The sequence below is a fragment of the Maylandia zebra genome, linkage group LG16, assembly GCF_041146795.1.
Source record: "Maylandia zebra isolate NMK-2024a linkage group LG16, Mzebra_GT3a, whole genome shotgun sequence".
Lineage (NCBI taxonomy): Eukaryota > Metazoa > Chordata > Actinopteri > Cichliformes > Cichlidae > Maylandia > Maylandia zebra.
Window position 1 is genome coordinate 23,059,944 of NC_135182.1, and position 27,269 is coordinate 23,087,212.

Consider the following 27,269-nt stretch of genomic DNA (forward strand, 5'->3'; position numbering starts at 1 on the left):
TTTTTATACAGTCTATGCTTTAAACACAAAACTGGTTTAGTTTGCTATGCACTGTATAATTTGCAAATGATGTCACAGCATTGTGCTTTGCTACATCTTGTCAGAAGATCGATCAGTATTTTCATACACAAAAATATAATGCAAGTCATGCGCTCTTAATCAACCATAAGGCTTTTAATGATTTTTCATAATAAACTGTCAGTTTGTTGGGCACTGCATTTCTGTCTTCTGTAAAGTCTATAAGGGTTTCTTTATTTTTCAGTGCATACTGTAGCCATAATTACTACATAAGTACCACCTTAAGACTCACAAGAACTGCAGTAATTTTTAAAATCTCAAACAGAACACAGAAAGCCTTTGCCTGAAGTATGCGGAATATTTTTTGTAATTTCTAAAGTGAAGTACTTTTAGACAGCATGTGTAAACCACAGTTGATCCATTAAGTGCAGAGTTACAAAGTATGGCAGGACTCCAAGTGGGAGTGAAGGAACAATGGACGGCTGAACTGGTTTGGTCTGGCTGGACTGAGAGCGTGCATTCTTTTAATTTCTCTGGAGTCCACCGCAAACACTCCTCTTCCATCTTTTTTTCTCTTTACATCATATCCAGCTGCACAGAGAGGGAAAAAAAAAAAAAACATGCAACCTCTAAGAGTTTATATCTGAGAGCTCAACACATCACACACGCCCCATGTAGATACACAGGAAATGGTTTTAACACCATTCGAGTCACAACAGTTACATAAACACGTATTTAAATAAAAATAAAGAAATGTCAGAAATAAAAACTGCACGCTTACCAAGTCATCAACATCTCCAGTATCTTCAACTGGTGCAGGAGCTGCCTCCTCTTTCTTCTCCTCAGCAACCAGAAACTGAGAAAAAAAAAAAACCAGTTTCAGTCAAAGAAAGAGACTAAAGATCATCTCAAATTCATACGTGTACCAAATTCAAATTAAAGTCACCTGATTAGCTTCGGCTTTGGAGACCGAGCTTCCTTCCACCTCATCCTTGCTGATCAGCGTTAAACCATCTGTTGATCAAACTCAATGTTAGATACAAACTGCCTGAATTTGAGGCAAAACTTTTTTTTCTCTCCGCAAAAAAATAAAATGAAAAAATCACTATTTTCATCAGAATATTTTAGGTTTGCAATGTTTCTTTAAACAATTTTCCTAGTTTTTATGAATTAACAGTTTAGGAATTGCAATTATTTAAATATACAGGCCCTCGATTCTAAAACTAACTCAAAAAAAATCAAAACTACCTGGTTTACTAACATAATTTTAAATATAAGGATTGTTTTCAATACTGAAAATCCTTTAAAGCCAATAGATTGAAGTCTAGAAGCTTTGGACATCACTAAATGTTATATTTCCTCCCTTGAGATGATCTGCTACACCTTCACCTCAACAACCTTCAGTTGCTGCTTTTTTGTTGGTCTGTCTGGTTTCAGTTTTGTATTTAACAACGAAAATCTGCTTTAATGAGTGACTGACATGGTGACTGATGTGGCCATTGTAGACTTATCCCATTTCTTTCCCTTGGGAAACTTGGGTTGCTTTTGCAGTTTGCTTTTTTTGCAATTTGCTCTTCAATCAGTTTTCAGCATTTGACAGGATCTGAGCAGAGATAATGAACTGATCACTCTGTTTCTATCAGCAATCGCATCCTCAATCAACAAGTGACCACCGGCATAAGACTGCCTCCACTATGTTTGACAGATGATGTGGTATGACCTGTCCCTCGTTGTGGTACAAATTAATCTTGTTTTCATCTGTCCAAAGAACTCTGCAGGCACTGTTAGGTGCTTCCTGACAAAGTCTAATTTGGCCATCCTCTTCTTGAGCATAAGAAGACAAAACCAAGTTGTAAACCCTCCGTTTTTCCATTCATGAAGGCATCTCTTGATTGGACCTACTTCCTTCTGAGTGTTCTTGACTTGGTTAGATATTGCGAAGTTGGGAGAAACACCACAGCTCTAATTAAAATGGCGTATCATACCTTGAACGAGCAGTTCCCAGAACACCTCTAGTCCTCTGTTTGGGATGCTTCCTTTCAGGGACTGAAGGTAGCTATTGTAGTGTTCAGCATTTCCCAGCTGAGTACGAAAGATAAAACATTTAAATTCCGTTTAACAGTCTTGAAAAAACTCTAATCTACATACAGACACATAAGCAAATAATTGTGTGTTCAAGAAAAGAAACAGAGTCATAATCTTATTAAGGCTCATAATCCTAAAAACGCCAAACCAACAGCAAACACCGCATCATCATTCGCTCCTCCAAAGGAAGAGCAATGTGAATGTTTATTTACCTTAACGGATTGCTCTCTGAAAGCCTGGATACAGGTGATGCTTTTCATGTAGTACTGTGTGTTCTTGTTGCTTAGCAACTGCTCTATCCTGTGAGTCAGCTGCTGGCAGACTGGAAGGACATAAGGGTCACCGCAACCAAACAAAGAGATAAACATAATTACAGGGGCTGTACATGAGTGATTACGGTTTATAGTACAGGCAGGAAAAAAATAAATAAATCAATAAATAAATTCTGGAGCTCACCTTCTCCGAACGGAAGAATTTTCTGTTTGATCAAAGCGCGGAAGTCTCGAGCTGGGTCAACACTTCCCACCTGGTTAGGGAATGAAATGGAAGTTTTAAAACGTGTCAGTTAAAAAAATTGATGATTATCCAGAACAGATAATAGTTATCTCCATCAAGGACACTGCGTGATGTCCTGCTGCTTGTTTGTTGACGAGAATATCTGAATAACTTCTGTCATATCCATCCATGTGGATCCAGGTGTTTTCAGGATACTTCACCACTCCACGAGAGGGCAAAATTGAACATTTTGTGCATTTTATATGTTCAGAAATACTTAAGTTTAACTGTTAAGCCACTATCTTGATGCTGTTATCATGTGATCAAGAAGATCCAAAGACTTAATTCATCCATGCTGTAGAAGAAATTTTCAGCCTCTCTTATAATAGAGATCAACTGGATCCTGGATAAAAGAGGCCCTGTAGCCTTTACACAATCTGCTGGAACAATGTGTTGGAAATATATTCATGTGACAACTTTATCTTAAACTAATTTTCCTCCCTATAATGGTTCAGTGAGCTTTATCATCAAAATGCCCATCCACCAACAGAAAATACTGCCACATCTCAAAAGACAGCATGTTTTTTGGAAGGATGGAAGAAGAGCCATTTAAGTACCTGATAGGACAGACAAACAGGAAGGACCGAGCTTGCATAAAAGCAAGCATGAAAGGGGCGAAGTGCACCAGCGGGAGGGACATATGGTGGACAAAGTGGAGCAGGTGTGACTTAATTTCTGTTATTTGTCTCCTCTTTTCGTTCCTTTGTATGTAGATTGAAAAAATATTCATAGGGGAGGAGGCTAGCTGCAGCACAACCACAGCGGGCCCATCTCCTAGGATTATTAAGTCGTCCAGCCCTCCCCCTGATTCTCACCGAGGTAACAGAGCCTTCAGCAATGTCGGCCAAGTTATACTCCTCTGCTTCATCTTCTTTTACTTTCTTTGCCTCGGACTCCTCTGACCTTCAAATGAAAAATGGCAGCTTGTTAATATCTTGAAAGTCAATCCTGCTTTTTTTGTTGTTGTTTTAACATTTTTATAACCAGTAAATGTAAATGAATCTTGCAACAGACTACTGTGAAATGAAACAGCATAAATCATATAATCCTTTCCAATATGCATTATTGTCCATGACGCACCACGTCACAGAAGCTAAACTTACTCTTTGCCAAAAATCTGAGCACTAGTTTTAAGCTTCTTTTTCTTCTCCACTTCAGTGAGAGGAAATTTCCTCTTCAGCACGTCAAGTGGATCCTGGCAGCGTTCTGTAATAACCTCAGGACGATCAAGAGCAGCTTTCAGCCATGGCTCTATCGGAGGAAGAGGGGTACCGGGGCTTACTGCCCGATGGTGCAGACACTAAAATGATGGTAGGAGAGGTGAGCCAAACAGAGACTGAGCAGGAAGCAATTCTGGCTAAATAATAGTCAATTACTAGCTTGTTGAGCTGTAGTCAGACAGATGAAAGCTTTTTCGTCTAAGCTGAAATAACACTCCACATCTTCTTCAAAAAAAGTTGCAATCTGCCTCTACTCAGAAGTAAAAGGAGACCACACTAAATCTCTTTATTGCAATCTGGACTGCAGTACCTGGAAGTGCCTCTGGAAGGCAGGGTTGGGAATGCGATGGGGCTTGAACAAGTCTCTTTGTTCTCCGTTCTCATCTTCTTCTACCAACATCATGGAGTCAATCAAAGAGTCCACAGCAGACAGCTGAGCATCTACAGCAATCACACGACAATGACGGCTCATTCAAGGTTACATCATAATCTCATTTACACTATACAGTGCAAGTCGAATGAAGTCGATATCATAGAACTGTGGGGCCACAGTTATTAGACCAGCAATTCTGAATCTGTGCCAATATAAACCATGACTTTTTTCAGATGTTTGTGTACAGTGATTTATGCTTATGCACTAAAACGTTGGCTTGAACTGAAAGAACACTTTATCTCTTCTGCAGAAACATTAAGCCTGCACACTGAGGCTGTTTTTCAGTGATATTAGAGACATCTTGCTTTCAAAATAGACAAAAGTTCATCATTTCTGTTTTTACCGATACATAATATTTAAAGCAGAGTAATTTGCAAAACTTCAAATGTACTTGCAGAGTAAGACGATCTTGGCAAAACTCACAGCCAAAAAAGTATAATTAAACAGCAGATTCACTCGACCTTTAAATATAATTTTTTTTTTGGAGGGGGGGGGTGGACACATGGTTGTTCAGTAGGGAAACTTAAGACTAGCGAATATTTTTGACAGTGAAGGCCTTCTCACAAGCAACTTTGTCGACCCCATCAAAATCAGTTTAACCAAAAGGCATTTCCAGTTGAAACTGGCCGACATATCCTCAGCATAACCATGTATAATATCCACAAAACTTAAAAAGAGGTTATACATACACAATACGGTAATATTATGTTGAAGCTCACTCCGCGAGGCTCCTGACTATGGTAGCCGTGATGCTCCGACAATCCATCAACCAGTGCGGCTTCGTAGCAAAGTCGTACTAAAACATTTGACAGATTTTCGAGCGCCGTGTACCACATAAAATCGTTTCGAGGTCAGTAAACACAACCAGAATTCATACATAAGGCACACGGGATTATAAGGGGCACTGTCGATTTTCAGAAAAATCAAAGGATTGATTTTAAGTGTGCCGTATTTTCCAAAAAACACGGTGATAACGATGGCCCGCTAGCATGCTCTACCAAAAATAGTGCTTTGTTGTGTATCTGACAGACGAAAGCTAAACCAGTTCCACACCACTGAAGTTGCAGCATTTTTACAAACCAATTCTGGTTCATCTGTTTCATTCAACGATCCACTTTCGCTCTTCTCATTCTCCGTCGCCGGCACGCTTTTTCCTCCATGTGCGTATGAAAACAAAGGCACTGCGCATGCGCGTTTTACCCATATTCTATTGCGATATTTCATTTTCTTATCATTGCCCAACATTATACCGGTATTACCGTGAACGGTATGATATGGCCCAGCCCTATCCCCTAAAATAGAGAAACGGTACCTGATGGAGTAAACTTTTTGTTTTCAAGAGAAGGAAACGTGAACTGCCTGAGGTCTTCCATGAACGGCAGCTGGATGTACATCAGGCACTACAAAGGGTGAGAGAAGCATCGTTAGCCCTGTGCTAATAGCCACAAATGTAGTGAATATATACATAAAGGAAAGCGGCTCTTCACCTCAGAGTCCTGCTTGATACAGGGGAACGCTGCGCCCACCTGAGGGTTGCTGATGCGGTTAAAAGCGTAACGTACAATAGCCACCATCTGGAGTTCATTCAGCGCGCGGATAAGAGCCGACAGAGCCACTCCTGCGTGCTGCTCACGCAGCACAAAGTTGACAATACATGTCAGTATCAACATGTATTCAACAGCCGTGTAGCATTTATCTCCATTCTTACCTCATCATCCCTCGCAGCAAAGATTTTGATGATTTGAGAACCCATAAACTGATTACGACGTATCTGAAAGAACAGAAACAAAAACAGCCTCAGCCTTAGACAATAAAGCTACTTTCAGTTTTACTCACTCGGGGTTGCCAAAGCACTGCATGTTTGCATTTTTCCCTGGATGCCCCTCCTGTTGCAACCCCAAATTGATCTGTGTCTTCACAGAAAAGTAAACTACCGTGCTCTGTTTGGTGAATCCCAGCACAGCGAAGCACTTCCCATCGTGCTTGTACTTCATCTGTTCTTGATCGACCTTGGAGAAGGGAACAATGTCACTTCCATAACGAAAACCTGGGAGCAGAAAAAAGTGAACTTAAATGATCACCTGAGCTCAGAGTCCGTCTGTCAGTAAGCACAACCAGAATTCATACATAATGCACACCAGATTATAAGGTGCACTGTCAATTTTTGAGAAATTTAAAGGATTTTAAGTGCGCCTTATAGTGCGGAAAGTACGGTAGTGGGAAAACGCAAAACTAAACTCTGTTTGAAATGGTCCTCCATACCTTGGATGATGTCGTCCTTTTGCACCTCTGTCTCATTGTCATCGTCCAGGCAGTAAACCGTTTCTCTCTTCACATCATCTTTCTGGTGAGATTGAGCATCAACTGTAATCCACATTTTCTTCAGCTTCTCATCGGTCACCTGGAGGACGCGACAAGCAACATTTCTAGGTCACAAAACACCTCACATGGAGAACATTTACATGACCGTTACTGGTGAGATAGAAATCAGAAGTTACTCATTACCAGAAAATTACATGAATACACTGCATCTTCTCAAAGCAGTGTAATAAGCATAACACAGCAAAAGGGAATTAACAAAATAAGTTTTAAGCAGTGATTTAAAAACAGTCAGTGATTCTTCAAACCCCGTACAACCTTCTCCAACCTGTACATAAATATTACATCATCTGTTTTTTAATAGTTATTCAACTGTATTCTAAGCACCAGGTATCTGTTAGAATTTTTTGAGTTTACTTAACTAAAATTAAATGAGGCTAACATATCATTTGTGTGATTGTTGTTTTGTTTTTGTTTTTTTTTGGGGGGGGGGGGGGGGGGGGGGGGGGGTTTCGGGCATGTTATGTTTAACTGTCAAAGGCTTGTTAGAAACTATGAAACACATCATGCAGACTTCTGGATGTTAGAAGAAAACTAATAGGCTACTGCTCATGAATGACAGTAAAGGCAGGAAGGTGTCCTTTAAAACTAAACATGTATAACATTTATATAAGAGCTGGGCGATAGAACGATAACGATATGTATCGCGATATAACTTTTACTCGATAGAGAAATTAAGCTATCGCGATAGACCTCGCCGCTCTTGTCCTCTTAAAAAAAAAAAAAAAAAAAAAAAAAAGGTCAGCCAATCCAAATTAAGTAGCGCAGAGCCGAACCAATCACAGCCGCAGCATCACGTCGCGTGACTTGTTACGTACAGCACAAGTGCCAAGCCGCACGTGTGTTTGTTTGGGAAGCAGCCAGCGGGTAATGGAGGAAATGAGTGTGCCGACTAGAAAAATCAACCGAGCGTGACCGAAGAGAAAACAGATGATGGTTCCAATGCCGGGGAGATTGTCGAACGGAAGAGCCATAGAAGTTCCGTAGTGTGAAGGTATTTCGGCTATTTCAAGTCTGACAAAAAACAGAGTAGCGTGCACTGTAAATTGTGCCGAAAGCAAGTCTGGAAATACAATAAACTGGTGCATGCGTCACACTGTGCGCTACGTTATTGTTTCGGTGAAATGAATTTCTACAATACTGTTACTGTTAATTCTACTCTCTGCAGTGTTTAAATGCTTACATATACACACAGTTACTGTCCGTCCACACATACGACTCGGTTCTGCTTCTATGCCCCAGCTTTGTTTACTTTTTCCCACCGAGGCTTCTAGACTTCTGATTGGCCAACATTTCTGCACGGTTAGGAATCTAGCGCCACCTGCAGCTTTGGCATGTTCATAGCAGCGTTTTCCTTCATTTCTGCCTTTATGTGTGGACGGGATTATTTTTTAAAACGAAAACGGAAAATCTCCGTTTTCAAAAATACCCGTGTACGTGTGGACGTAGCCTCAGTCTCTGACTGGAAGCGCTAATTCGTCATTCAGCTTTTGTCAGACTAAAGTAACTGTTAAAACTGTTTGAAAAGCTAAGCTATACAACAAGGAGAGATTGAGAATTTCCTTTTAGTTCTCAGTTTATTTGATATTGACAAAAGTTAGTCAGTTTTGTCTGTTCTTCTGTAAAACAAACTAAGATTTATTTTTAGAATTAATATTTTGTTTCTAAGTGGAATTGACAATTTAGTCTGTTTCGTTTGTTCTATTTTGAAACGTAAACGCTTTAGCGGCTGCCTTTTGTGTAGTTTGCAATATTTGCCTTTATTTATCTGAAAAAGTCTCATGTTCCTTAAGTACATCTACCCTGTTGAACTTATTATGGGAAATAAATATTTAAATAAAAACAAGCTGCTGATTATTTCACATTTTACTTGTGAGCAACGGCACATTTAAATCTTACAAATATAGTTATTTGGCTTATATCGTGATAGATATCGTTATCGCCTGAAATGAAAAAAACATATCGTGATATGAAAAAATCTCATATCGCCCAGCTCTAATTTATATCATAGTTTATAATATAGCACGTGTATTTCAGTAATAGCCGATTTATTTTAGTGTAGTGGTGGACAGTCACACAGCTTATGTGGGCGTTATCTGTGATACTCCTTAACTATAATTTATCCACGCTAACTTCAGTTAACCATTCAGACAGTTCTTTTGAAATGAAAAACATAAACACTCATGTCACCGGTAGGTTTCCGCTGTGCCAGCTGTTTAAATTACTGCTGCTTATGCAGTAACCATGGTAACCACGGAATCTGAGCGGCTGGATCGACGGAGGTCAGACAAAAATTTTACATGTATGATCTTAAAACAGGACACAGCCACTATACATGCTGGCCTCATATCAAATGTGAACGTAGACTGAGTCTATGTTTGACGTTTGTTTTATATCTAATCTTCCTCTCAAACATTTAAACAGCAGCGAGTCTGCAGCTGAGGGAATATAAACTCAAACTGTCGGAACAAGTTTGATCATTTCTTGCGTGTATTAATTTGGTGATTTATTAAATGTACAAATGTTATTCTAATCTGCAGCTGAGTCTCTTACGCTGATGAAAATGCAGATACCACAGATCGCCTGTTCGACCAATCACATTCATTCCACTTTGATCTGCGACAAACTGACACGCTCATCTCTGTTACAGTGTTGCATTAAACTGCTATATTTTTGTGTTCTTTATACTGTAGATTTTCACGTCTCTGGAATAGTTGGCAATAATCATATTGTAAAATCATATTGATATGACCCGTGAATTATTCCTAGATGACCGTTAGATTAGTTTGATGCTTAAACTCTGGTTAACTCAGAGAGCTGAAGATATTGTGGATATGCTGACCTCGCTCCGTGGTGTACAGGGCAGTTACTACATGACGGAAACACCAACATTATTTCTTTTAATAAAGTTTATGCGTTTATACACAGGTCACGCTGATTATTACACAAAAACCCAAAGATCAGATGTTAATCGGATTTATTTGCTCTCTCTCCTCCTTAAACATGTTTTTAATGTTAGTTATAATTCAGAACTGGCGACTGAAACAGGTATGACACATACGAACATCAAGAAATAAAAAACAGATAAATATAACCTCCGTAAATGAAGTCAGTGTACAGCGGGGATTATGGCAGCTGCGCTTTGTCGGCAGTAATAACAGCTCGATTGCTTGCAAGGCGAGCGGGTCCCACGCTCTGCCTTGAGACTGGGCTGGGCAGACATTTCCAAAAGCCAAAGCAATGCTTTTGACTCAATCAGCGTTAACTCCGCCCCCACGGTTTGATGGGTGAGGTTGACAGATAAATTATTTAATGGTGAGAACTGAAGGAGTCAATAGTGCCTAAATGAATTAATTAAATACACCATTAAATAATTATTTAAATGTGGCAATGATTAATTAAAATATGAAATAATTAAATTAATTAAATGTGTCAAAAATATTTATTTAATTAATTCTTTCCCATTTTAATTAATTACTTACAATTTTAATTAATTATTGCCACATTTAATTAATTATTTAATGGTTTATTTAATTAATTCATTATGGCAGTCCTGGCATTCCATAGCTCCAATGTCCTGATGGTAAAAGCATGGCTAACACCAGAGTGCTCAAAAAGACCCCACATTAGGATCTACAACTAAAAGCTGGCTTACATCAACCTATCTGATGTGTAACTTGGAGATAGCCCTAGACATGCTTTAAAAAAAAAAAGTTTAAAATACACAGTCAACTTACTGCTTTGTAGCCAACGATTCGGATGGAGAGAGAGCTGCCTATGGTCAGCTGACAGGGCCAGGCCACGGGTCGCCTCTCCACCCGCTTGAACATGCACAGCTCCTCGATCGCATTCCTACAAGATTAAAACACATGGAAGGAGATAAACTTGATCATAAATTAAAAACACTTCCACTGTTTGCCTGAGTTCAAGTCCAGTGAAATAGATCACAGATTCTATCCTGCTTCTCAAAGATAAACAACACTCTGAAAATCTAAGGAAGGAATGTTCCTTTTCCCAACATTAGAAACAGAGCAGACATTGGTGACTCAATACTGAAAGTATTTCGCGATGCTTGGTACCAAAAATGATTCAATTAAGGGTGCCATCTCTAGAATGTATTTTTTTTTAAAGACTTCCACTACATGATACATTGCAGGAAAATGGGAATGAGAGGGCAATTTTTTAAGTATTGGGCAAGAACTGGCTGAATGTTTGTAAATGATCACATACGGCAAGAACAGAAATGTTTAATTTGATATTTCTCGCACTGAAACTGAAAGCGCATTTCGCAGGTGGAGATACTAAATGTTGAAGGTAATGTTGTTTTTCCACTTTATTTTTAGAAAAATGTTAATTTTTGGGGGGAGTTTTCCAGAAATCTTGATAACTGCTTTTAAAAAAAGCATTCACAAGACTTTGGTTACTTCCTGCACCCCCTTCACAGAGATCCTCTTGATTGATACAGTATGATAACATTTTCTCTCCATCTTATAGATGCAATTTTTTCTACTTTCCCCTCCCTTACAGTCTGATTGGCAAGCTCCTCATTACTCTGTGTGCACACTCACCTGGCAAAAACAAGTAATCTAAGACACCAAAAATCAAATTCATCCTAATTTACAAAGAACATTAATCCATTCCAGAGAACAAAAGTGTAACAGGAAGTCCACTAACCTGAAGGTGTGAATTTCATCCAGGCCGTCCTCCACATCCAGGCTCAGCATCATCTCTTTCACCAATTCCTTGTTTTTCTTCTGCTCCCTGGACAGACCTTTGCCTGTCCCCGGGTGACCGGGATCTCTTCTCTCTGAATCCCCTTGACCCTCCTTATCCTCTTCCACAGGGAAAGGCAAACTGGACATCCAAAGATTACAGTTACATCAAGAAAAAAACTAAAAGATTGATAAAAGTAACCAAATATCATGAAATCTGCTTCAATCAGCTTTACAATTCAGTTTGATAAGCCTCTCCTGCACTCTGCATTTTTACCAGTTATCATCAAAATATTGATTATCACATAGAAATATTAATATTTTCATCATCTTAAGTATCATATAAAGTAATAAAACATTGTGAATGTTTATGTTTGAACCTTACAAGAACTGCACGGTGATGCCAGACTGAGTGAGGTTCTTGATGATAACCTCCAGGCTTTCTTCGTTGGTCTGGGTGTTGAGGTCAGTCAGCAGGGCAATGTTGAGACAATCATACTTTTTCCCCCTTAGAAAGGTACCATTAAAAGTGTACTGAATACAGGTTTTATTTTTCAGTGAAGTGCATGAATTATTTATGAAATACAAGAGAGTTTCTTACTTTGTTTCAGTATGAAGAAGATCCATGCAAACTACAAGGGCATCCAGCCCTGTTACAGAGCAGTTAAGGAGGCTCAGAGAAAATGTAAGCACTTTATCAATTTGCACAAAAATCTTATCCCACAGACTTCAATAAAGGGTCAGTCTTCATCTCACTAGTGCCATATATATTAGTGTTCATAAAAAACACTAAAAGAAAAATAAAGACAGGATCCAAGTTCTAATCAAAGTTATCCATGTTCCCATGGAATAAAAAAAAAGGAGGAGGACTGGATAACTGTAAAATCATGTACAGTACTGTGCAATACTCCTTCATTTCTTTATATTTTCATTCCAAGCAGCCAGACTTTATTGTATTTTTTTAAGAGTGGGCTTGGGTTATAGTTCTCCAGGATTTCTGAAGGTCTGTCACAGATTTTATTTGGACATGTTAAGAAGAATCTTATTTGGGGGGGATTGTTTGTATGGCTACTTAACACTGACCTGTGAAACATTCAAACATGGATAAAGGCTCACATTCTAAGAAGCGCTTTGATAGTCCTTCAAGAAGCCTGGAGAACAATTCCTGAAAGAAATTACAAGAAAGCTGCCTATAAGAGTTAAAGCTGTGATAAAGTCATATTTGGTGGTCATACCAAATATTGACTTTCAAGCTTCAACTTTTCTATAAATCTCGGCACTTATTTTAAATCAAATCAAATCACTTTTATTGTCACATCACATGTGGAGGTACACTGGTACAGTACATGCGAGTGAAATTCTTGTGTGCAAGCTTCAATACCATAAGAACAAGCAAAATATAAGAATGGCTAAATCTGAGAGTTTTTTTTAAAGGCAAATATAATGAAATGATGGGCAATTCAAGACTTTTAGTACAGTGCTCTGCCTGCAGAGTTAGGTTTCTACATGGTATTAATGAAACGTGTTCGGGAGAAAGGATACAGTCACCCTGCTGACTCTCTGGTTGGACCTGATTTTCAATCTCTATCAGTAGTTCACAATCAGGGATCATAAGGTGTCGATGTACTCTGATGTTCTGGTACTGGCCATCCTGGCTCAGAGGGTTGTCTGTGGAGTCTGTGCCAAACAGGACCAAAGCCAGCTCAATCTTCGTCTCTGAAAAAACCTGACAGAGGAAGGGGAAAGCATGTTGGGAGGGTGCTAAAATCAGCCTCATTAGGGTGCTTTGTTTTATAAATGTGCAGTTGTACCTGGCGCTGGACAAACTTCTGGATGACTTTTTTGGCAAGTTCAAAGGAAGACTCTTCCCCGGGTGCAGAGTTGGACATGGTAAGCCCCACATCCATGCACAGCACCACAGCTGTCTGCAGAGGACATACTTATTTAATTTACGACACTTAGAGGTGCCAAAAACACAAAATTACTTCTCAAATGCTGCGTTAAGGTCGTGCTTTCTCATGCAGATAAGATAAAACGAGTATGCGAGCCTTGTATGCACTGAATGAGGAGCGTGACCGTTTCAGGCTGGACATGTCTCAACACGCCGCTGACGCTAAACGTCTCAAAAGTTCAAAGAAACATAAAAACAAAATGTTCCTAACGAATAAAAGCTGCACATTTAATATCGTGGATAGTATCTAACAAGCATGTATAAGTCCGTGACTTATCTCTTTAACAATTGAAGATAAAACAACTTACTTTTGAGCCTGCCATTTTTTCTTCTTTTCCCTCCACCAAAGCAAAGACTGTGTCACTTTGTTATGGATCCGGAAAGAAACAATGAACTAGGAACCGAAACTAAGTTTCTATTTACGATGAGACTTCTTCCGTAGACCTTATGAATTTATTATTGATTGTTGTTCACCTTAAATTACAATGTTATGTCAAGACCACTTTTGTGGTAGTAAGACTGAAGAGGCGGTCCGATAAAAGCTAAAATGAAATGTAGGTCAAACGCCCTCCGGCTAACCGCGCGCCTACAATATGCAAACATTTCTGAGCTGTGGTCAAGATTTCAGAAATACTTAATTCTAACTAATCACTGAAAATACAAAATAATATAACAACATAAGTATTAAAATAAAATAATAATAATTTAAAAAAATACAAAATCTGCGCAAATTTTAACCTTGTCATCCCTAAATTGATTGTTTTGTGTTTTATTTACTAACGTTACTTAGATTTTTCATTTGCAATTATAATAGTTTTTGTGAAATAATAAGCCTGACTTCCCTACATCAAGATATTGAAATCAAACCCTCCTTTTAATGTTCCCTCAAACCAGCCCTGTATGCTCAGAAAGGTTATTAAATACATAATTTTATTATCTTCGATCATCCAGGAGCTATGTTCAGCCATGACTCACAGGTTTGTGCCTTTAGACTTAAATCACTAAACATGGAGATGTGTCTTTTTAATATATGCATTAACACAGAGCTTGTGTATTTTAACACCCCAACTAGAACCTAAATAAACTTAGGCCATAAATGTAACAAATCAGACATTTAAAAAGTGGCCACAGCAGAACAAATTAGCAAATGTTAATCTGACTGTATTTCTCATGAACTTATTGTATTTGGAATGGTTGCTGCAGAAGGATTTTAGATTTTGTTCAGTGAGTATTGCAGGATAACACTGGGGTGCCAATAATCTCAATTTAAAGCACCCCTCGCCCCCAGAGAGCCATCTGCATTGCTGTGCACCATGCAGGGTTTACATGCTGACTCTTGTCTTTGTCTGCTGATTAGAGTGACTCGCTGGTTTTAACGATACAGTAAATATTAGTCTGTAGTTGAGATGTAATAACACAACACTTTATTTCACTTGTGTAAATGTTTGCATCATATAGATTCACAACATGTAAAACTGCATCACTTAACCCAGCCAGTCATATCCATAAACATTTCAACAAACATTTAGACCATCTGGATGTTTTAATCCAGTCTTGCTTGAATTTCAATCAGTTTTTTTTGATAGCTGTTTACAGTACATATATCTCAAAGTGCTGAAGTATAAAAGCACCTAGCTAGAACATCTTCTAGGCTTAAATATAGAAAGCAAATTGAAGTAATATGTAAAATATGTGAGCATGGAAATGTAACAGGAATTCTTCAACTTCAGCTTTTTTGTGTGTGTGCGATTTAAAACTGTGAAGACAACACAAACACTTGTTTTAATGCTGTTCAACGTATGAAAACATGAACAAAAAAAGAACAATCTGTCAGCTTGTTCTCACTATGGCTTTGTAACTGCTTAATTAACCCTCAATAAGAAAAGAGGTATTGGTCTCCTTTCCTTTCAATCTCCATGCATTGTTTAGATACCTTGACTATGTACAGAGTCCAGAAACCAACAAAAACTCACAGGCCAGAATTTTTCTTACCCCAGAGTGTGATGTAAGGATCATATCATGACTTTTAATTTTTAAAAATCCCTTGCAAATAAATAATCAGCAGTGGATTAAGCTAAAGAGACTCCTTGGAGGTCTTCAGTGCTATGAGATAATTATTGTTCAGTTATACATAAAAAAATAAAACTTTTAGTTGTCTTTTACTGGAATTGTTGTCACCAACAAAAACATCACTTAGCCAACATTTTCCTTCATCCAAATGTGTATTAACCTACAACAAAAAAATCCCAAAGAAATGTACGGAAAATGGCTCATCTAAAGTCCAGGCTTTTAAAGAAAATAAATGCATGTCTTTTAAACACTAAACAACATACACTATTAAAGGACGAAGTACCAGACCACCTACACCTACAGTAGCCGCTCAGCCATGAAAACCCATGCCACAAAGCTCCAGACACACAGTTTTTGTGCTTCTGTATTGAAGCCAGGGGAGGTTTGGACCTCTGCAATATGCGCCTCAGCACTTGGTGACCCATATGTGACCTTATGTGACCTGGCTGTGGCAGTGGTTCCTAAAAGCTTTCATTTTGCAGTGATACTTACGGTTGATTGTGGAATATCTAGGAGGGCTGAAATTTCACAAATTGTCCTCTTGCAATGATGGCTTCCTATTATATCACCACACCTCAAATTCAGCAAGCTCTTTACAACAACTCATTCACAATTATTTGTGAAGGCAGATTGCATTGCTAGGTGCTGGAATTCAAAGACTCAAGTGGTATGACCCAATACTTTTGCCCATACGGTGTATATGTTGCTCACAACAAAAGATTCATGCATTCTGTAGTGACTGATGGCTGTGGGGTTGCATGCTATAGGCAGAGGAGGAAAAGTCCAATTTTATGACAATGAATCTGTTTTTTATGGTCACGCTGCCCCTTAAAAGGACAGATTTTCACACTGGTGCTCTTTGGTGTATATTTCCACTAAAATCAGCAACTCACACAAAGTAAACCCACACCACTGCCAGGGGACGGTCACCCCCTTTGCCCATTTTTTATGCCAGCCTCACTCTAAATCCACCTTCAAAGTGATTATGATTACTTCACAAAGACAACAGTGTTGCCTTTGAAGGTATTTTTGATGGCATTGAACAGCACAGTGATCATATATACTTAATGCAGATATTTACAGATGAAGTGAAAGTTGATGTAAACTCTCAGGAGTGTGTGCATATCAGTGTCCACGCCTTAGCTGTGAAAACCAAGGTCCATATGTTTGAAAAGGTCTTTGAGTGGGAGTGCTGTTCCATAATTATTGGTGGCTATTTAGTGATCTGTGAAAGCTGTAATGAACCTGTAATCAAAAAGAAAAGTCCCATAATAATTACTCCAGTGCTTCAACTCCAATAATGCTAGGTGATAGCAGTTCAGCACCAAAGGAGAGTTCAGGCAGTGCTTACTGTGTGATTATTAACAAAAGAGACATTTTGAAATAGTTTTAGAAAAGAAATTCTAATCAAAAGATAATTTTCTTACTCCTGTGGCTTTCAGGAAAGTCTCAAACCCTTCATTAGCAAAAACATAGATAGTAGTGGTGCTCATTTTGACACTCAAATTATTCAAATAATTCCCAACTTTGACCACATTAGCAATATGCTCCTTGAGCCCAGTGCCCACTACTTCACACTGATGACGTTTGGGCAAGTTCACTGGGTGCCTTGCTCTGTAGAGTGCCAGAAACAGTGTCAGAGTCAAGCAACTCCACTATGCTGTATGGCGAACAGTCTTCAAGCCCCAATTTCCCACAGGCCCAGCCACAGAAGCCTTTCTCCAGGTCGCGCACCGCCTGCCACCACTCACTGAAGGCCCAGGACACCTGCACCACAGCAGAGTACAGAGCCAGTGACAGCGCCAAAGGCATGATGAGCATGGGGTAGAAGATGATAAGAAAGGGGCATATTGTTATCTTGTGCCAGAACGTCCGCTCCTCATTGTACACCAGGAAGACATTGTACCAGGTGAGGGTGCCGTAGTAGAAGGAAGTGATGAACGAGAGGATGAAAACCACAGGTGCGCACGAGATGCTCCACAGGACCACATGGGGTCCCTGACACGCACCTAAGCTACAGGTGCGCTTGGAGCCTTCGCTCGCTTCGCATGCTGCATCAAGACGCTCCCTCGACTTGGCGAGTTCCCTGATTTCCTTCTCTGTCAAAGTGACGTGTATGTCCACCACCTGACCCTTCTTCTTTCCACGCGTAATAGTGCCAGTCAGGGTCACGTAGCGGCTGTCTGGAGGAAGACTCCAGCCTGTTCATACAGGATATGACATGGAAGTTAAGCAAGCGACACACAGGCAAGCCCAAACGTAACTGTAAAAAAGCCTGTGCAGTGTGTAAAAACATAATAACAGAACACAATCATTTGCAAATCTCATTAACCCACATTTTGAATCTGGACCAATAAACTGAAAATTCAAATTCTTTTTGGAAAACATGGGCACTGAATGCTCCGGACTACAGAGGAGAGAGATCATCTGTCTCAAAATCAGCGTGAAGTTCAAAAGCATCTCTGATGGGGTTCTATTAATGCTTGTGGAATTGGCAGTTGGCACATCTGGAAAGGCTCCAGCAATGCTGAAAGATAGACACAGGTTTTACAGCAACATTTTAGCAAAGGCATCACATATCTCAGTGATACAACACTAAAGAGTTGCATCCATTACAGCATGGCTTCATAGTAGAAGCCTGCAAGGATTGTTGTTGAAAGAAAAGAAGATGCTACAGTACACAGTGGTAAACATGGCCCTGTCCCAACTTTTTTCAGATGTGCTGCTGCCATCAAATTCAAAATCACTTTATTTTTTCTGGGTATGTTTTCTGTGTTGTATTGTGAATAAAATATGGGTTTATGAGATTTTCAAATCCCTGTATTTTGTTCTTATCTATACTTTATACAGCATCCCAGCTTTTTTGGAATAATGGTTGCTGTAACACTGAAGTCTATTTTGTGCACAAATCCTGTCCTACAGTACTAACATCTGACATGTTGGGTTCATGAGTTTAACAGTGTGAGACAGCTTTTTCACCTTCGCCTGTGGGTGTGCAGAGGAATTTAGTTCCCTCCTCAGTGCTCCTCTCTGCTCCTTCGTCTCCTCCTTGGTCCTCTCCTGGTGCCCTCTCCATTTCAGACCGATAAACAATGAAGGACTCAGGACGTGGATCTTTCTTCTTCTTCCTCTTCCTCCTCATGGAGGGTCCTACTTCCCCATCATCTGCATGGCTCCCTGACACGTCAGACCTTAAGGAGACCATCTGGGGGCTGCCTTCCCCCTCAGTCTGAGGCTCCTCTACCTGTGCCATGTTCTCTCATTCATCCAATCCAACTCTTACTCTGAGGCTACTGTTTGGATGTGTTATGTGTGGAAATGAATAATGAAATTCTAAGCAGCATACAAATCTCCAACCATTGCATTAAGCCTTTACTCTGATGACTAGCTGATTGCAAAGTCATAAAAACATACACACTAGCACACACAGACACACACACACAGAGCGTCATTAGGAAAAACATGTTTTTAAGCTCAGTGTGTAAGCCTGTGCCCACTGATCCTGGCCCAGATTCTGCACAGTAGCCTATTTTTGCTTTATGTGCTGATGTCAAATGTCATGTTATCATTGATTTCATGGCATCTCATGGTATGGCATGAACAGGAAACAAATAGGATATCACAAACAAAGCATGACACAATTGTTCAAAGGGGGGGGAGGGGGTCTCTTTGCATGACAGCGCAGCAATATAGGCTGAAGCTCAGGCTAATATAATCACGTCCAGACACATGATAGGGGGAAAAAATAAGGAATTTAAAGAAGGAAATGTACAGTTGGTCCAAAACAATGCATGTTTTTCAGAAGAGGGGGTGAAAGCGACAATGAAGCCCTTCATACAGCTGATCCCCTCCCATTTAAATCCCACCCATGTCCGCTCTTTTGTCTGCAGCCGGTGAATGTGCTCTAACCACAACATTTCCACTGCGGCTTCATCTTACCTTCAATCTGCTGGACGAGCTCCGTGTAGATTAACTTGCACCGTGTGAGAATAAATTACTGAATCTGCCTGACACACAGGAGCAGAGCCCGCAAATTTCAGCGCTGTGTTTGTGTCCATACAGATGCGCTACGCAAAGCGATTTCCAGAATAGCACTAGTCCCGCCCCTCCAACCTCTGCCGCACACCAATCCCCACCATCCGTGATCCTCACGGCTGTCATGTGAACAAGGAAAAAATGATGATGTGGGAAAACCATCATAGTCTAATATAATTCCCGGGTATTATATTAGACTATGATGTTTTCCCCACATTTTTCCTACAGTGTAATGAATCCAGTCCTTTTTGGCCTTTTAAAATATCATTAAAGAAGTATTATGTTATTCTTGTTGCAATTTCCTCTGCTCAATTGGCCAGATCACTCTTTTTTTTTTTAACGCAATTTTAATATCAGTAAGACTTTTGAGTGGTATAAGTGAAGGATATAAGTCACTTAAGTCGCTAAAAACTGATTGCAGCATTACTTTGGGACAGGAGTGCTATTTGTGGAAAATCCTAAACTTATTAAAATATGAGCAAATAAATGAGTATATAAGGTCAAAAATATATATATATATATATATATAAAAAAAAAGAAGCTCAAAATAGCTTTTTGTGGCTAGTAGACAATAGTAAACACACTGATTAAATATATGAAATGAGTAGGCTGTAATAGCGATGAATTCCTATTGTTTTTACAGAAAATCATTTATCATTTAAAATTTTCATACAATACCAACATAAAATTATTATTAATAATAACATATTAAAATTACATAAAATGAATTTAAATAAATGAATTGGGAATTTTAAGTTTTTCTTAATAAAAACGTTCAATAATATGGTAGCCTTTAAAAAAAGTCAGTAGAAATAATATGAATTTTGATTCCTTTACTTCTAATTGAACTAATTAAAAATAACATTAAAACAATGTCATTTCCTGAAGAAGTCTCAGTTCCTAGCCTTTAGCTTTAGCTTCAATAGCTCTAAAGAACGGGATCAGTTGATGTGATAATATTAGCCTCAAAGTATAAAAATGAATGACCAGGATTCATTTGATAATATTGACCAGCTCCTCTTTCACCTCGGTAAATTCACTTATTCAGTTTATTACAGTTTATTACATCAGTTATGTTATCTTGGATTAGCATTAGCTTATTAGCTGTATGGCTAAATGTCAGTCACAAGCCAGGAAGCTAGCTAGACAACATGACAATTTAAACAATGTTAAAAAGGTTTTAGAGGTTTATTTATACTATTGTTGTTTTTGTTATTATTATGAAAGATAAGTGTTATATGTACTTTTTTATAGCTCTTCAAACTCGGGAGCTATCTCAAAAGAAGAATGAAATTAACCAACAGACTAAAGGTATGTGTTGATGCTAATGTTGGTGTAAAACAGTGGCTTAAGAAAGGTAATGATAAACTGGGCTAAAGACAGGCCTTTGTGTCTTTTGTTATTAGATATTAAACACCATTAAGCTTTTTTTTTGTCAGTTTAAGTCACAGAGCCCCTCTTGGCCACCTTGATGTGTCCTCCCTGTTTCTGTCTGCATGTTATATTATGATTGGGTCTATATTTTGTTGTACAACAACAAAATGTTTGTAGTTTCTCCTCTGTACTACACAAAATTAAGTAATCAATACATCATTAAAGCTAAAACTCTGTACTTTAATCACATTTTGATTGTTTTATTTAAAATTCACAAGTGGTAACGTGAAGGACCAAAATCAACAAAACTGTATCTATGTCCAACAACTGTATACTTAATGTCTCAGTAGTTGTTAGTCACTTGTCCTTTTGCTGACTTCTCGCATTACGTTGAAGGGTGGTTTTCTCATATGTAGGTGTGTTTTTATTTCCTGCTTTTGTTCTCTTCCCTCATTTCTAACTGTCTGTCATTAGATTTCCTTATTTGATCACTTTCTCCTGTACTCAATCTACTCCTTTGTGTATATGTATAGACTTGCCACGTCAATTATCACCTTGTCTGTTTGTCTACCTTTTGTTTCACAAGCCCATTTCTATTTAGTTTTTCTTGTTTTGTTTATGTTTTTTTCTCTGTTTCTGTTTTTTGGATCAATGACTAAAGGGTTTTTTTTGTTATGCTTGCCTGTGGGTCCAGTCTCTAGCATTTTATGATACTAAGTGGCAGTATCCTCTTTTTAATATCTGGTCACCTTGTCTTGAGTCATTTAAAAACATTGCCCATTCATTCCCTTGTATAAGGTCCATTTAGCCCACTATTGTTTAAAGATCCCTGCTTTAGTACTGATTGATCAGGCTATCCATTGAGTACACTTCCAACCACCTGACTAGCCTTAAGGGATTTGATTTTAAAGTGATAGTGTCCTTTTGAATTTCCTTATCAGCTATTAACAGAAGCACAATGTTGGGGAATCCTGTATCATGAACTTTATCTTTTAATATAAGATTATTGTGTGCTGTGTTAATGTGTTTGGCAACAGTTTCCAGAGCCAACATTGCTGAGAAGAAGTCTTACATTGAAGCAATCAACAGAAATATTGAGCAACTTGAAGAGGAAATCAGTGTGAAACAGAGCACTGTAACACGTAATAAAGCAAATGCAAAAAGGTACAGCATTTTGTAAAATTAAACAGGAAATAAATGTGCCAAACCATGATAGATTACGGTGCAGGAAGATTGTGCAAAAGTGTTGAGCCACCTCTCATTTCTTTATATTTCGCTCCAAGGAGCCAGACTTTCTTGTGATTTTTACAGTGGTCTTGAGTATTATTTCTCCAGGCTTTCTGAAGGTCTTTTAAAGTTTTTCTTTGGACATTTGGATGCTTTTTCACTCATTTTCAATCTAGTCCTTGTTCATGACCAATGTTTTTTTTGTTGTTGTTGTTTGTATCTTTATTAACACTGCCACTTAACACTGACCTGTGAATCATTCAAGCATAAAAATGCATCTAAATCAATGAATGAACCAGTATTTTGTCTGCACATAACAGATAACGTAGCAAGGAAGTCATTTTAAACTGTATTTTTAGGCACTTTGTAATTAGCACCCTGCCCTAAAAACATATAATTCACTCCCATTTCTTGAGTCGATTCTACAAAAAATGCCAAAGATAACTCAGTTTGATAGAAATGAAATAGCATTTTGCACCAACAATGATTCCCAAAGAGCTTAGCTGAAAACTTGGTATATCGCAGGATGGTTCTTAAAAAGAAATAATAGAAAATAGGACAAGTGGAGGATAGAAGAAGTGATGGAAACATTAAAAAGCTAAAGATGAACAGGATCTCAAAGTCCTATCCTTGAGAAATAGAGAAAAAAAAAGTCCAGTAAAGACTTGACACAGGACCTGAGAGATAGATCTCTACTGTTCACTGAAACCAAACAAAATTGGTCTCACTGGAAGGATGATTGTCAAGAAGCCATTCCTAAGAAGTGGTATGCCAGGCTGAGGTATGCCAAATTACACGGGACTGGACTGAAAATCGGGGAACAAGGTCTTATGTAGTGATGAATCCCATTAGTTTAAATTGTCGTCAGTATGTACAGAGGAGGTCAGTCAAGTGTCTACAGCCAGCTATAACACATGGTTAAGGCTAGATGATGGTTTGAGGCTCCATTTCAGCCTGTGTTGTTGTCAAAACTGGTGAAGTAATGAACAAAGGACACTCTCATCAAATTTTGATCCATCGTGCACTATCCCCTAGAAACCCTGTGATTGGGAACAGCTTCATTTTTTGTTAGTTCTTTTGTAAGTTCTAAAAAAGTCTTTTACTTAATTAATATGTAGCAAGTGACAGAGTAAAAGTAAATAACCTACAGAGTACCTGCTTGTCTTTTATATAAATTTAGGATGAAGGCGACTAACGGCCTGCTTCTTCAATATGAGCAGACGTTGAAAGCAGAACTGGAGAAAAGAAAAGCCGACTACAACCATGACACGTGGGTTCATTTAGCAGCCTTGTTTGTGATTAATACTTTTGTGTGTTGGAAACAGACATGTTAAATGTTCTTTATTTATACCTAAACAGGGAGGTCTTTCAAGAAAGGATTGCAAGCTACAGAAAGATTTTCCAGGAGCATAAAGAATATTATTTACAAAATCCTCTTGCTGAAAAGCTCCTCGTGCTGAAGGCTGAAAAAGAGGAAATTGAATGTAGGATCAAAGCTTGGGATGAACAAATAACAATGAAGCAGAAGGAGCTGGACCATCTTACTGGTGATAAACCTTTCGTATCTTTGAGCTTTGCTCTGTTAGAGCTGAAAATTTTTACAGCTTGGTATACAGTCCCTTAAATTTTTGTCCGAACAGGTCCAGTAGTTACTTCATTTTCCACCGAGAAACTGCCAGATAGGTATTTTAGTGAATCACTCGCAAAGAATAATCACATAGCTTACAGGAATGGTCATTTCTGACTGACCGAGCCCATTTTTTGTTTCTAGTGCTTTTGGCTTGCAGCCTGTAACAGAACAAGAGAATGGATTTGATCATCAGACAGCCAGGGACAGAGAGCCTTCCATTGACATCTCCTCTCTGCATCTCAATCAGACAACGGTACAGATTTAGTATTTTATTAAATGCATCTAAACACTGGCAAGCAATCATGAAAGGCAGTTAAAGCTGTTCCAGTTATAACTTCACACTTTGATAAATCTGAGCATTTGTTACAGAGTGGTCATAAAACATCTGATGAAGAGGTAAATGCTGAAGAGATCCATGAGGAAAACATCCAGGATTTACTCACCTGTAGTACTTCCCCAGAGGAAGGAAGTAAGGAGCTGTGGTCCAGTCAACAGTTTTGTGGTGAGTCATATGCTGAAGGGTGTGTATTCGGGGTCACTCACATTAAAAGGGGACATTATTTGACTCTTCTTACTCATAATATAGATTGATTGCTGTCTATTTCAGTCTGTCTTTGGATGATAAAGAAATATGTAAAGTAAAGATAGAAAGGACTAAAGATAGGAAAAGGGCAATCACAAGCTTTCTTTTTTAAGCCAGAGAGAAAATCTCACTATTCACCATTGAGAAATTTAATTTTTTTAAAAACAACAAATGACATATTCTGTAAATAAAACCATCCTGTTTTATAATTACAGGGAAGTCTGTGCAATTACCTACACATTTTTACAAATGTATTTTTTAAAATTGAATCCCAAACAGTCATCCTCATCATCTAGCAAGATTAAGATGACCTTGGTAACTTATGTGATACTGAAAGCTCAAGCTCGACATAACCTGTTAATCTGGCTTTGTGGTGCGCCTCTCTGGTGCCACGAGTTTAGTTTGAATGATCATGTTAATCAAACCACGTGAACAGAATATTTGCTTCTTCAGACCAGAATCAGCCAGAGGACATGCACACTGAGGAGCAGGAAGAGGAGACTTCACAAGAACACCAGGTTTTCTGATTTTTAGTTTACTATACTTGCAATTTCTGCTAATACACCTGAACCAGTTAATCAAACAAATTTGCCAAATGTATTGAATGTATAACTTTTTCTTTTTTCTTGTTATTTCTTCTTGCTGTCCTAGTTTACCTTGCTGTCTCCACAGCAGTGTGTGTTATAAATAGGTAGTTGCGGCTTCTAGTAAAGGCATTCCACAGTTTTGTATGCCTTTACTAGAAGCCGCACTGCTTATCATATAGAAACCCAGCACAGGATTAGAAATTACCACTGTTTGTCAGAAACCTACATGAAAAGCTGGGGTTGTAGGGGTTACGAGGTAACCTAACAACAGACCGAAATGTGCTGTTTTGTGGGAAATGTAGTCCAGACCTGCAAAGTATGATTTTGACATTTTTATCAATGAAATACAATTTTTAAGACTTTTAATAATCTATTCTACTGTATCAGAGAAGTTTAGAAGCCGTGTATGTTTCCAGGAAAATATCAAGTTGCTCGAGGCACTCCACAGAACAGTATTGCCACAATGGAAAACCCACTTTTACAAGTATCCATCCGAACTGTTGGAAATGCTTTGACCCCCTCGACAGGAGAAGCTGCCCACAGTTTTCTATGCAGAGGAGATTTTTGAGAGTGAGATGGAGAAGGGAGCAGCTACACATGAAGAGCAGCCACCACACGACAAGGACGATGAGGAACTCGCTACTTCTTCTCAGCCTCCATCTCAGGAGACTGATCCTCAGTCAAAAATTACAATTGCGTCTTCAACCCCGACATTCTCATTTAAGTAAGACTTTGGATGAGTGGTCTGATGCTTTGAATTACACTCACTCAAGTCCTGACAACTGGTTTTCGTGTGTTCGCTGTAGCTTTAGCCCAGCCAGCTCCAAAGATCAAGGGAGCTCTGAGACCAAATCTCCAGCTTTCTTGTTCTCTCTGAACTCTGATCCCAACACACCAGGCTTTCCTGGATTTGGATTTGATGTGGGCTCATCACAGGAGGAGGTGAGGAATAAATGATCTCACAGAAATCATTGTGTAGGTTTTTAGGCATCCAGCTCATGGTGTCTTACATGCTTGAGTTTAGGGAAACTGGACGTCCTTTTTGGCTCATGACGATGTTTTATTTCCCATCCCGTTATTATAGTTAAATCAAATCAAATCAAAATAGATCACTTTTATTGTCACATCACATGTGCCACTGGTACAGCACAAGCAACAGTGGTAACTAAAATAAACCTAAAAAAAATTTAAACTAACATAAACAATTTTGTGAACTTGGAAAATAAAATAAAACAAGATAAAAAAAAAAAAAAAGGAATAAATAAGGAAAAATAATTAAATATCCTTAGTTTTTGGTATCTGTTACTTTGGTAAAAATGTTACTATAGCTTTCCTGATGGGGCATTGTTGGATGTGTTTTCCTAAATATTGCTTCTAACATATGGCCTCCTTATACAATAATAATTAAAAAGACTAAAACTAGCACCGAGTCTAATAAAAAGTAAATTACAACCATACAGTAAAAACTATACTGAAACAAAACTCTGGAAAATAACTGAACCTAAACTTAACTAAAAACAAATAGTCAAAATGAAAAAATAATGAAAACTGATTATAAAGTACAAAACTATTATTAACTCTGGTTTCAACCGCCACTCACACTGTGACCCATGTGGGAGGGCCAGTGTTTTGCAGAGAATTCACACCATTGCTTCTGTGACCTTTAACAGCCCTCATGACAGCATGGGCCAGCAACTCTCAGGACCAACTCCGGGAGGCTAAATATGTCAGATTCCTCTTGGATAAGGCTTGAAACTTTCTCATGAACCAAAAAATCCCCCAAAATGTCCAGTTGCCTTCAACAAACAATTAAGACAGAAAAAAGTATTTTCCTGCTTTTGGAATTACCTCCAGGTTTCTTTGCAGGACTTTTTCGGTTTCACTGGATCTTTGTTCACTGAGAAGGTAATGTTTTTTTCACTGAAAGCCTACTCTACTTCATGTCGTCTCGGTTTTGGAACAAACATACTAAACTATGATTAACCATTTCTAGAAAACCGCTGAATCTAAATCTTCAAGCAGTAAGTATCAAACCACAATGTGTTTGTGTGGTGTGTCGTTTTGGACCACTGATGTGTGCTGTATATGATTTCACAGGCCCTCAATTCCTGTTTGACCAACCAGAGACATGCGAGGACTTCCAGTTTGCTTTTGCCACCAAGAGCCCTCAATCAGCTAAAAAAGAAAATAGTGGAAATGATTTTCCATTTTCATTCAATTTCTAAGAGCTGTAAAAGTGTTTTCAAGTTAAGTTCTTCCATCTTATGTTGTGACATTAGCGGGAGCTGAAATAGCAACACATTTTTTGCTCTGTTGAGCAGTCATTATTAATTTGCAGGTTTAACCTAAAGTGAAAATTCAAACAACAATTAACTGATTTCTAATAGAGTTCAATAGAATTTTATTTAAG

The 27,269-nt window shown here is 38.5% G+C and overlaps 3 protein-coding genes across 5 annotated transcripts; 1 reads left to right on the plus strand and 2 right to left on the minus strand.

The window, feature by feature from the left end:
* Positions 1-147: 147 nt before the first annotated feature.
* On the minus strand, positions 148-13,862 carry LOC101486802 (X-ray repair complementing defective repair in Chinese hamster cells 5). The gene is made up of 21 exons (XM_004555454.6): positions 13,662-13,862; positions 13,214-13,327; positions 12,945-13,128; positions 12,004-12,052; positions 11,788-11,910; positions 11,365-11,544; positions 10,428-10,542; positions 6,574-6,712; positions 6,246-6,358; positions 6,020-6,082; positions 5,799-5,936; positions 5,624-5,711; positions 4,189-4,319; positions 3,762-3,958; positions 3,474-3,561; positions 2,560-2,629; positions 2,316-2,425; positions 2,004-2,100; positions 965-1,032; positions 800-874; positions 148-609 (listed from the first exon to the last, which is right to left on the minus strand). Exons 1-21 carry the CDS (start codon positions 13,674-13,676, stop codon positions 595-597), a joined length of 2,172 nt encoding a protein of 723 aa, XP_004555511.1. The 5' UTR covers positions 13,677-13,862; the 3' UTR covers positions 148-594.
* Positions 13,863-14,754: 892 nt separating this feature from the next.
* On the minus strand, positions 14,755-19,502 carry tmem169b (transmembrane protein 169b). The gene is made up of 3 exons (XM_004555455.3): positions 19,363-19,502; positions 18,403-18,840; positions 14,755-17,624 (listed from the first exon to the last, which is right to left on the minus strand). The coding sequence occupies exons 2-3, from the start codon at positions 18,674-18,676 to the stop codon at positions 16,996-16,998; spliced, it is 903 nt and encodes a 300-aa protein (XP_004555512.3). The 5' UTR covers positions 18,677-18,840; positions 19,363-19,502; the 3' UTR covers positions 14,755-16,995.
* An 843-nt stretch (positions 19,503-20,345) lies between these two features.
* LOC101487659 (uncharacterized) lies at positions 20,346-27,260 on the plus strand. Of its 3 annotated transcripts, none has more exons than XM_076875106.1 (14): positions 20,346-20,488; positions 20,713-20,769; positions 21,870-21,996; positions 23,240-23,329; positions 23,419-23,606; positions 23,700-23,742; positions 23,831-23,942; positions 24,059-24,191; positions 24,726-24,790; positions 25,387-25,583; positions 25,666-25,801; positions 26,726-26,764; positions 26,853-26,880; positions 26,957-27,260. In XM_076875106.1, the coding sequence occupies exons 1-14, from the start codon at positions 20,437-20,439 to the stop codon at positions 27,082-27,084; spliced, it is 1,395 nt and encodes a 464-aa protein (XP_076731221.1). In that variant the 5' UTR covers positions 20,346-20,436; the 3' UTR covers positions 27,085-27,260. The 3 variants fall into 3 exon arrangements, with proteins under 3 accessions (XP_076731221.1, XP_024661251.2, XP_024661250.2); XM_024805483.2 differs by having other exon boundaries at positions 24,059-24,158; XM_024805482.2 differs by lacking the exon at positions 21,870-21,996 and having other exon boundaries at positions 20,410-20,488.
* The last annotated feature ends 9 nt before the right edge of the window (positions 27,261-27,269 follow it).

What these genes read in the sequence shown, in the direction of transcription:
- LOC101486802 (XM_004555454.6), bottom strand. An exon ending in GGCATCACCGTGCAGTTCTT is followed by an intron (nt 11,545 to 11,787) that starts GTAAGGTTCAAA and finishes TTGGATGTCCAG; the next exon opens with TTTGCCTTTCCCTGTGGAAG. An exon ending in TCAGAGAGCAATCCGTTAAG is followed by an intron (nt 2,101 to 2,315) that starts GTAAATAAACAT and finishes TTTCGTACTCAG; the next exon opens with CTGGGAAATGCTGAACACTA.
- tmem169b (XM_004555455.3), bottom strand. Translation starts at nt 18,676, where the DNA reads ATGGCACAGGTAGAGGAGCCTCAGACTGAGGGGGAAGGCAGCCCCCAG. An exon ending in CTGCACACCCACAGGCGAAG is followed by an intron (nt 17,625 to 18,402) that starts GTGAAAAAGCTG and finishes CTGTATGAACAG; the next exon opens with GCTGGAGTCTTCCTCCAGAC.
- LOC101487659 (XM_076875106.1), top strand. Translation starts at nt 20,437, where the DNA reads ATGAATGACCAGGATTCATTTGATAATATTGACCAGCTCCTCTTTCAC. An exon ending in AATTAACCAACAGACTAAAG is followed by an intron (nt 20,770 to 21,869) that starts GTATGTGTTGAT and finishes GTTTGGCAACAG; the next exon opens with TTTCCAGAGCCAACATTGCT. An exon ending in ACCCCGACATTCTCATTTAA is followed by an intron (nt 25,584 to 25,665) that starts GTAAGACTTTGG and finishes TGTTCGCTGTAG; the next exon opens with CTTTAGCCCAGCCAGCTCCA.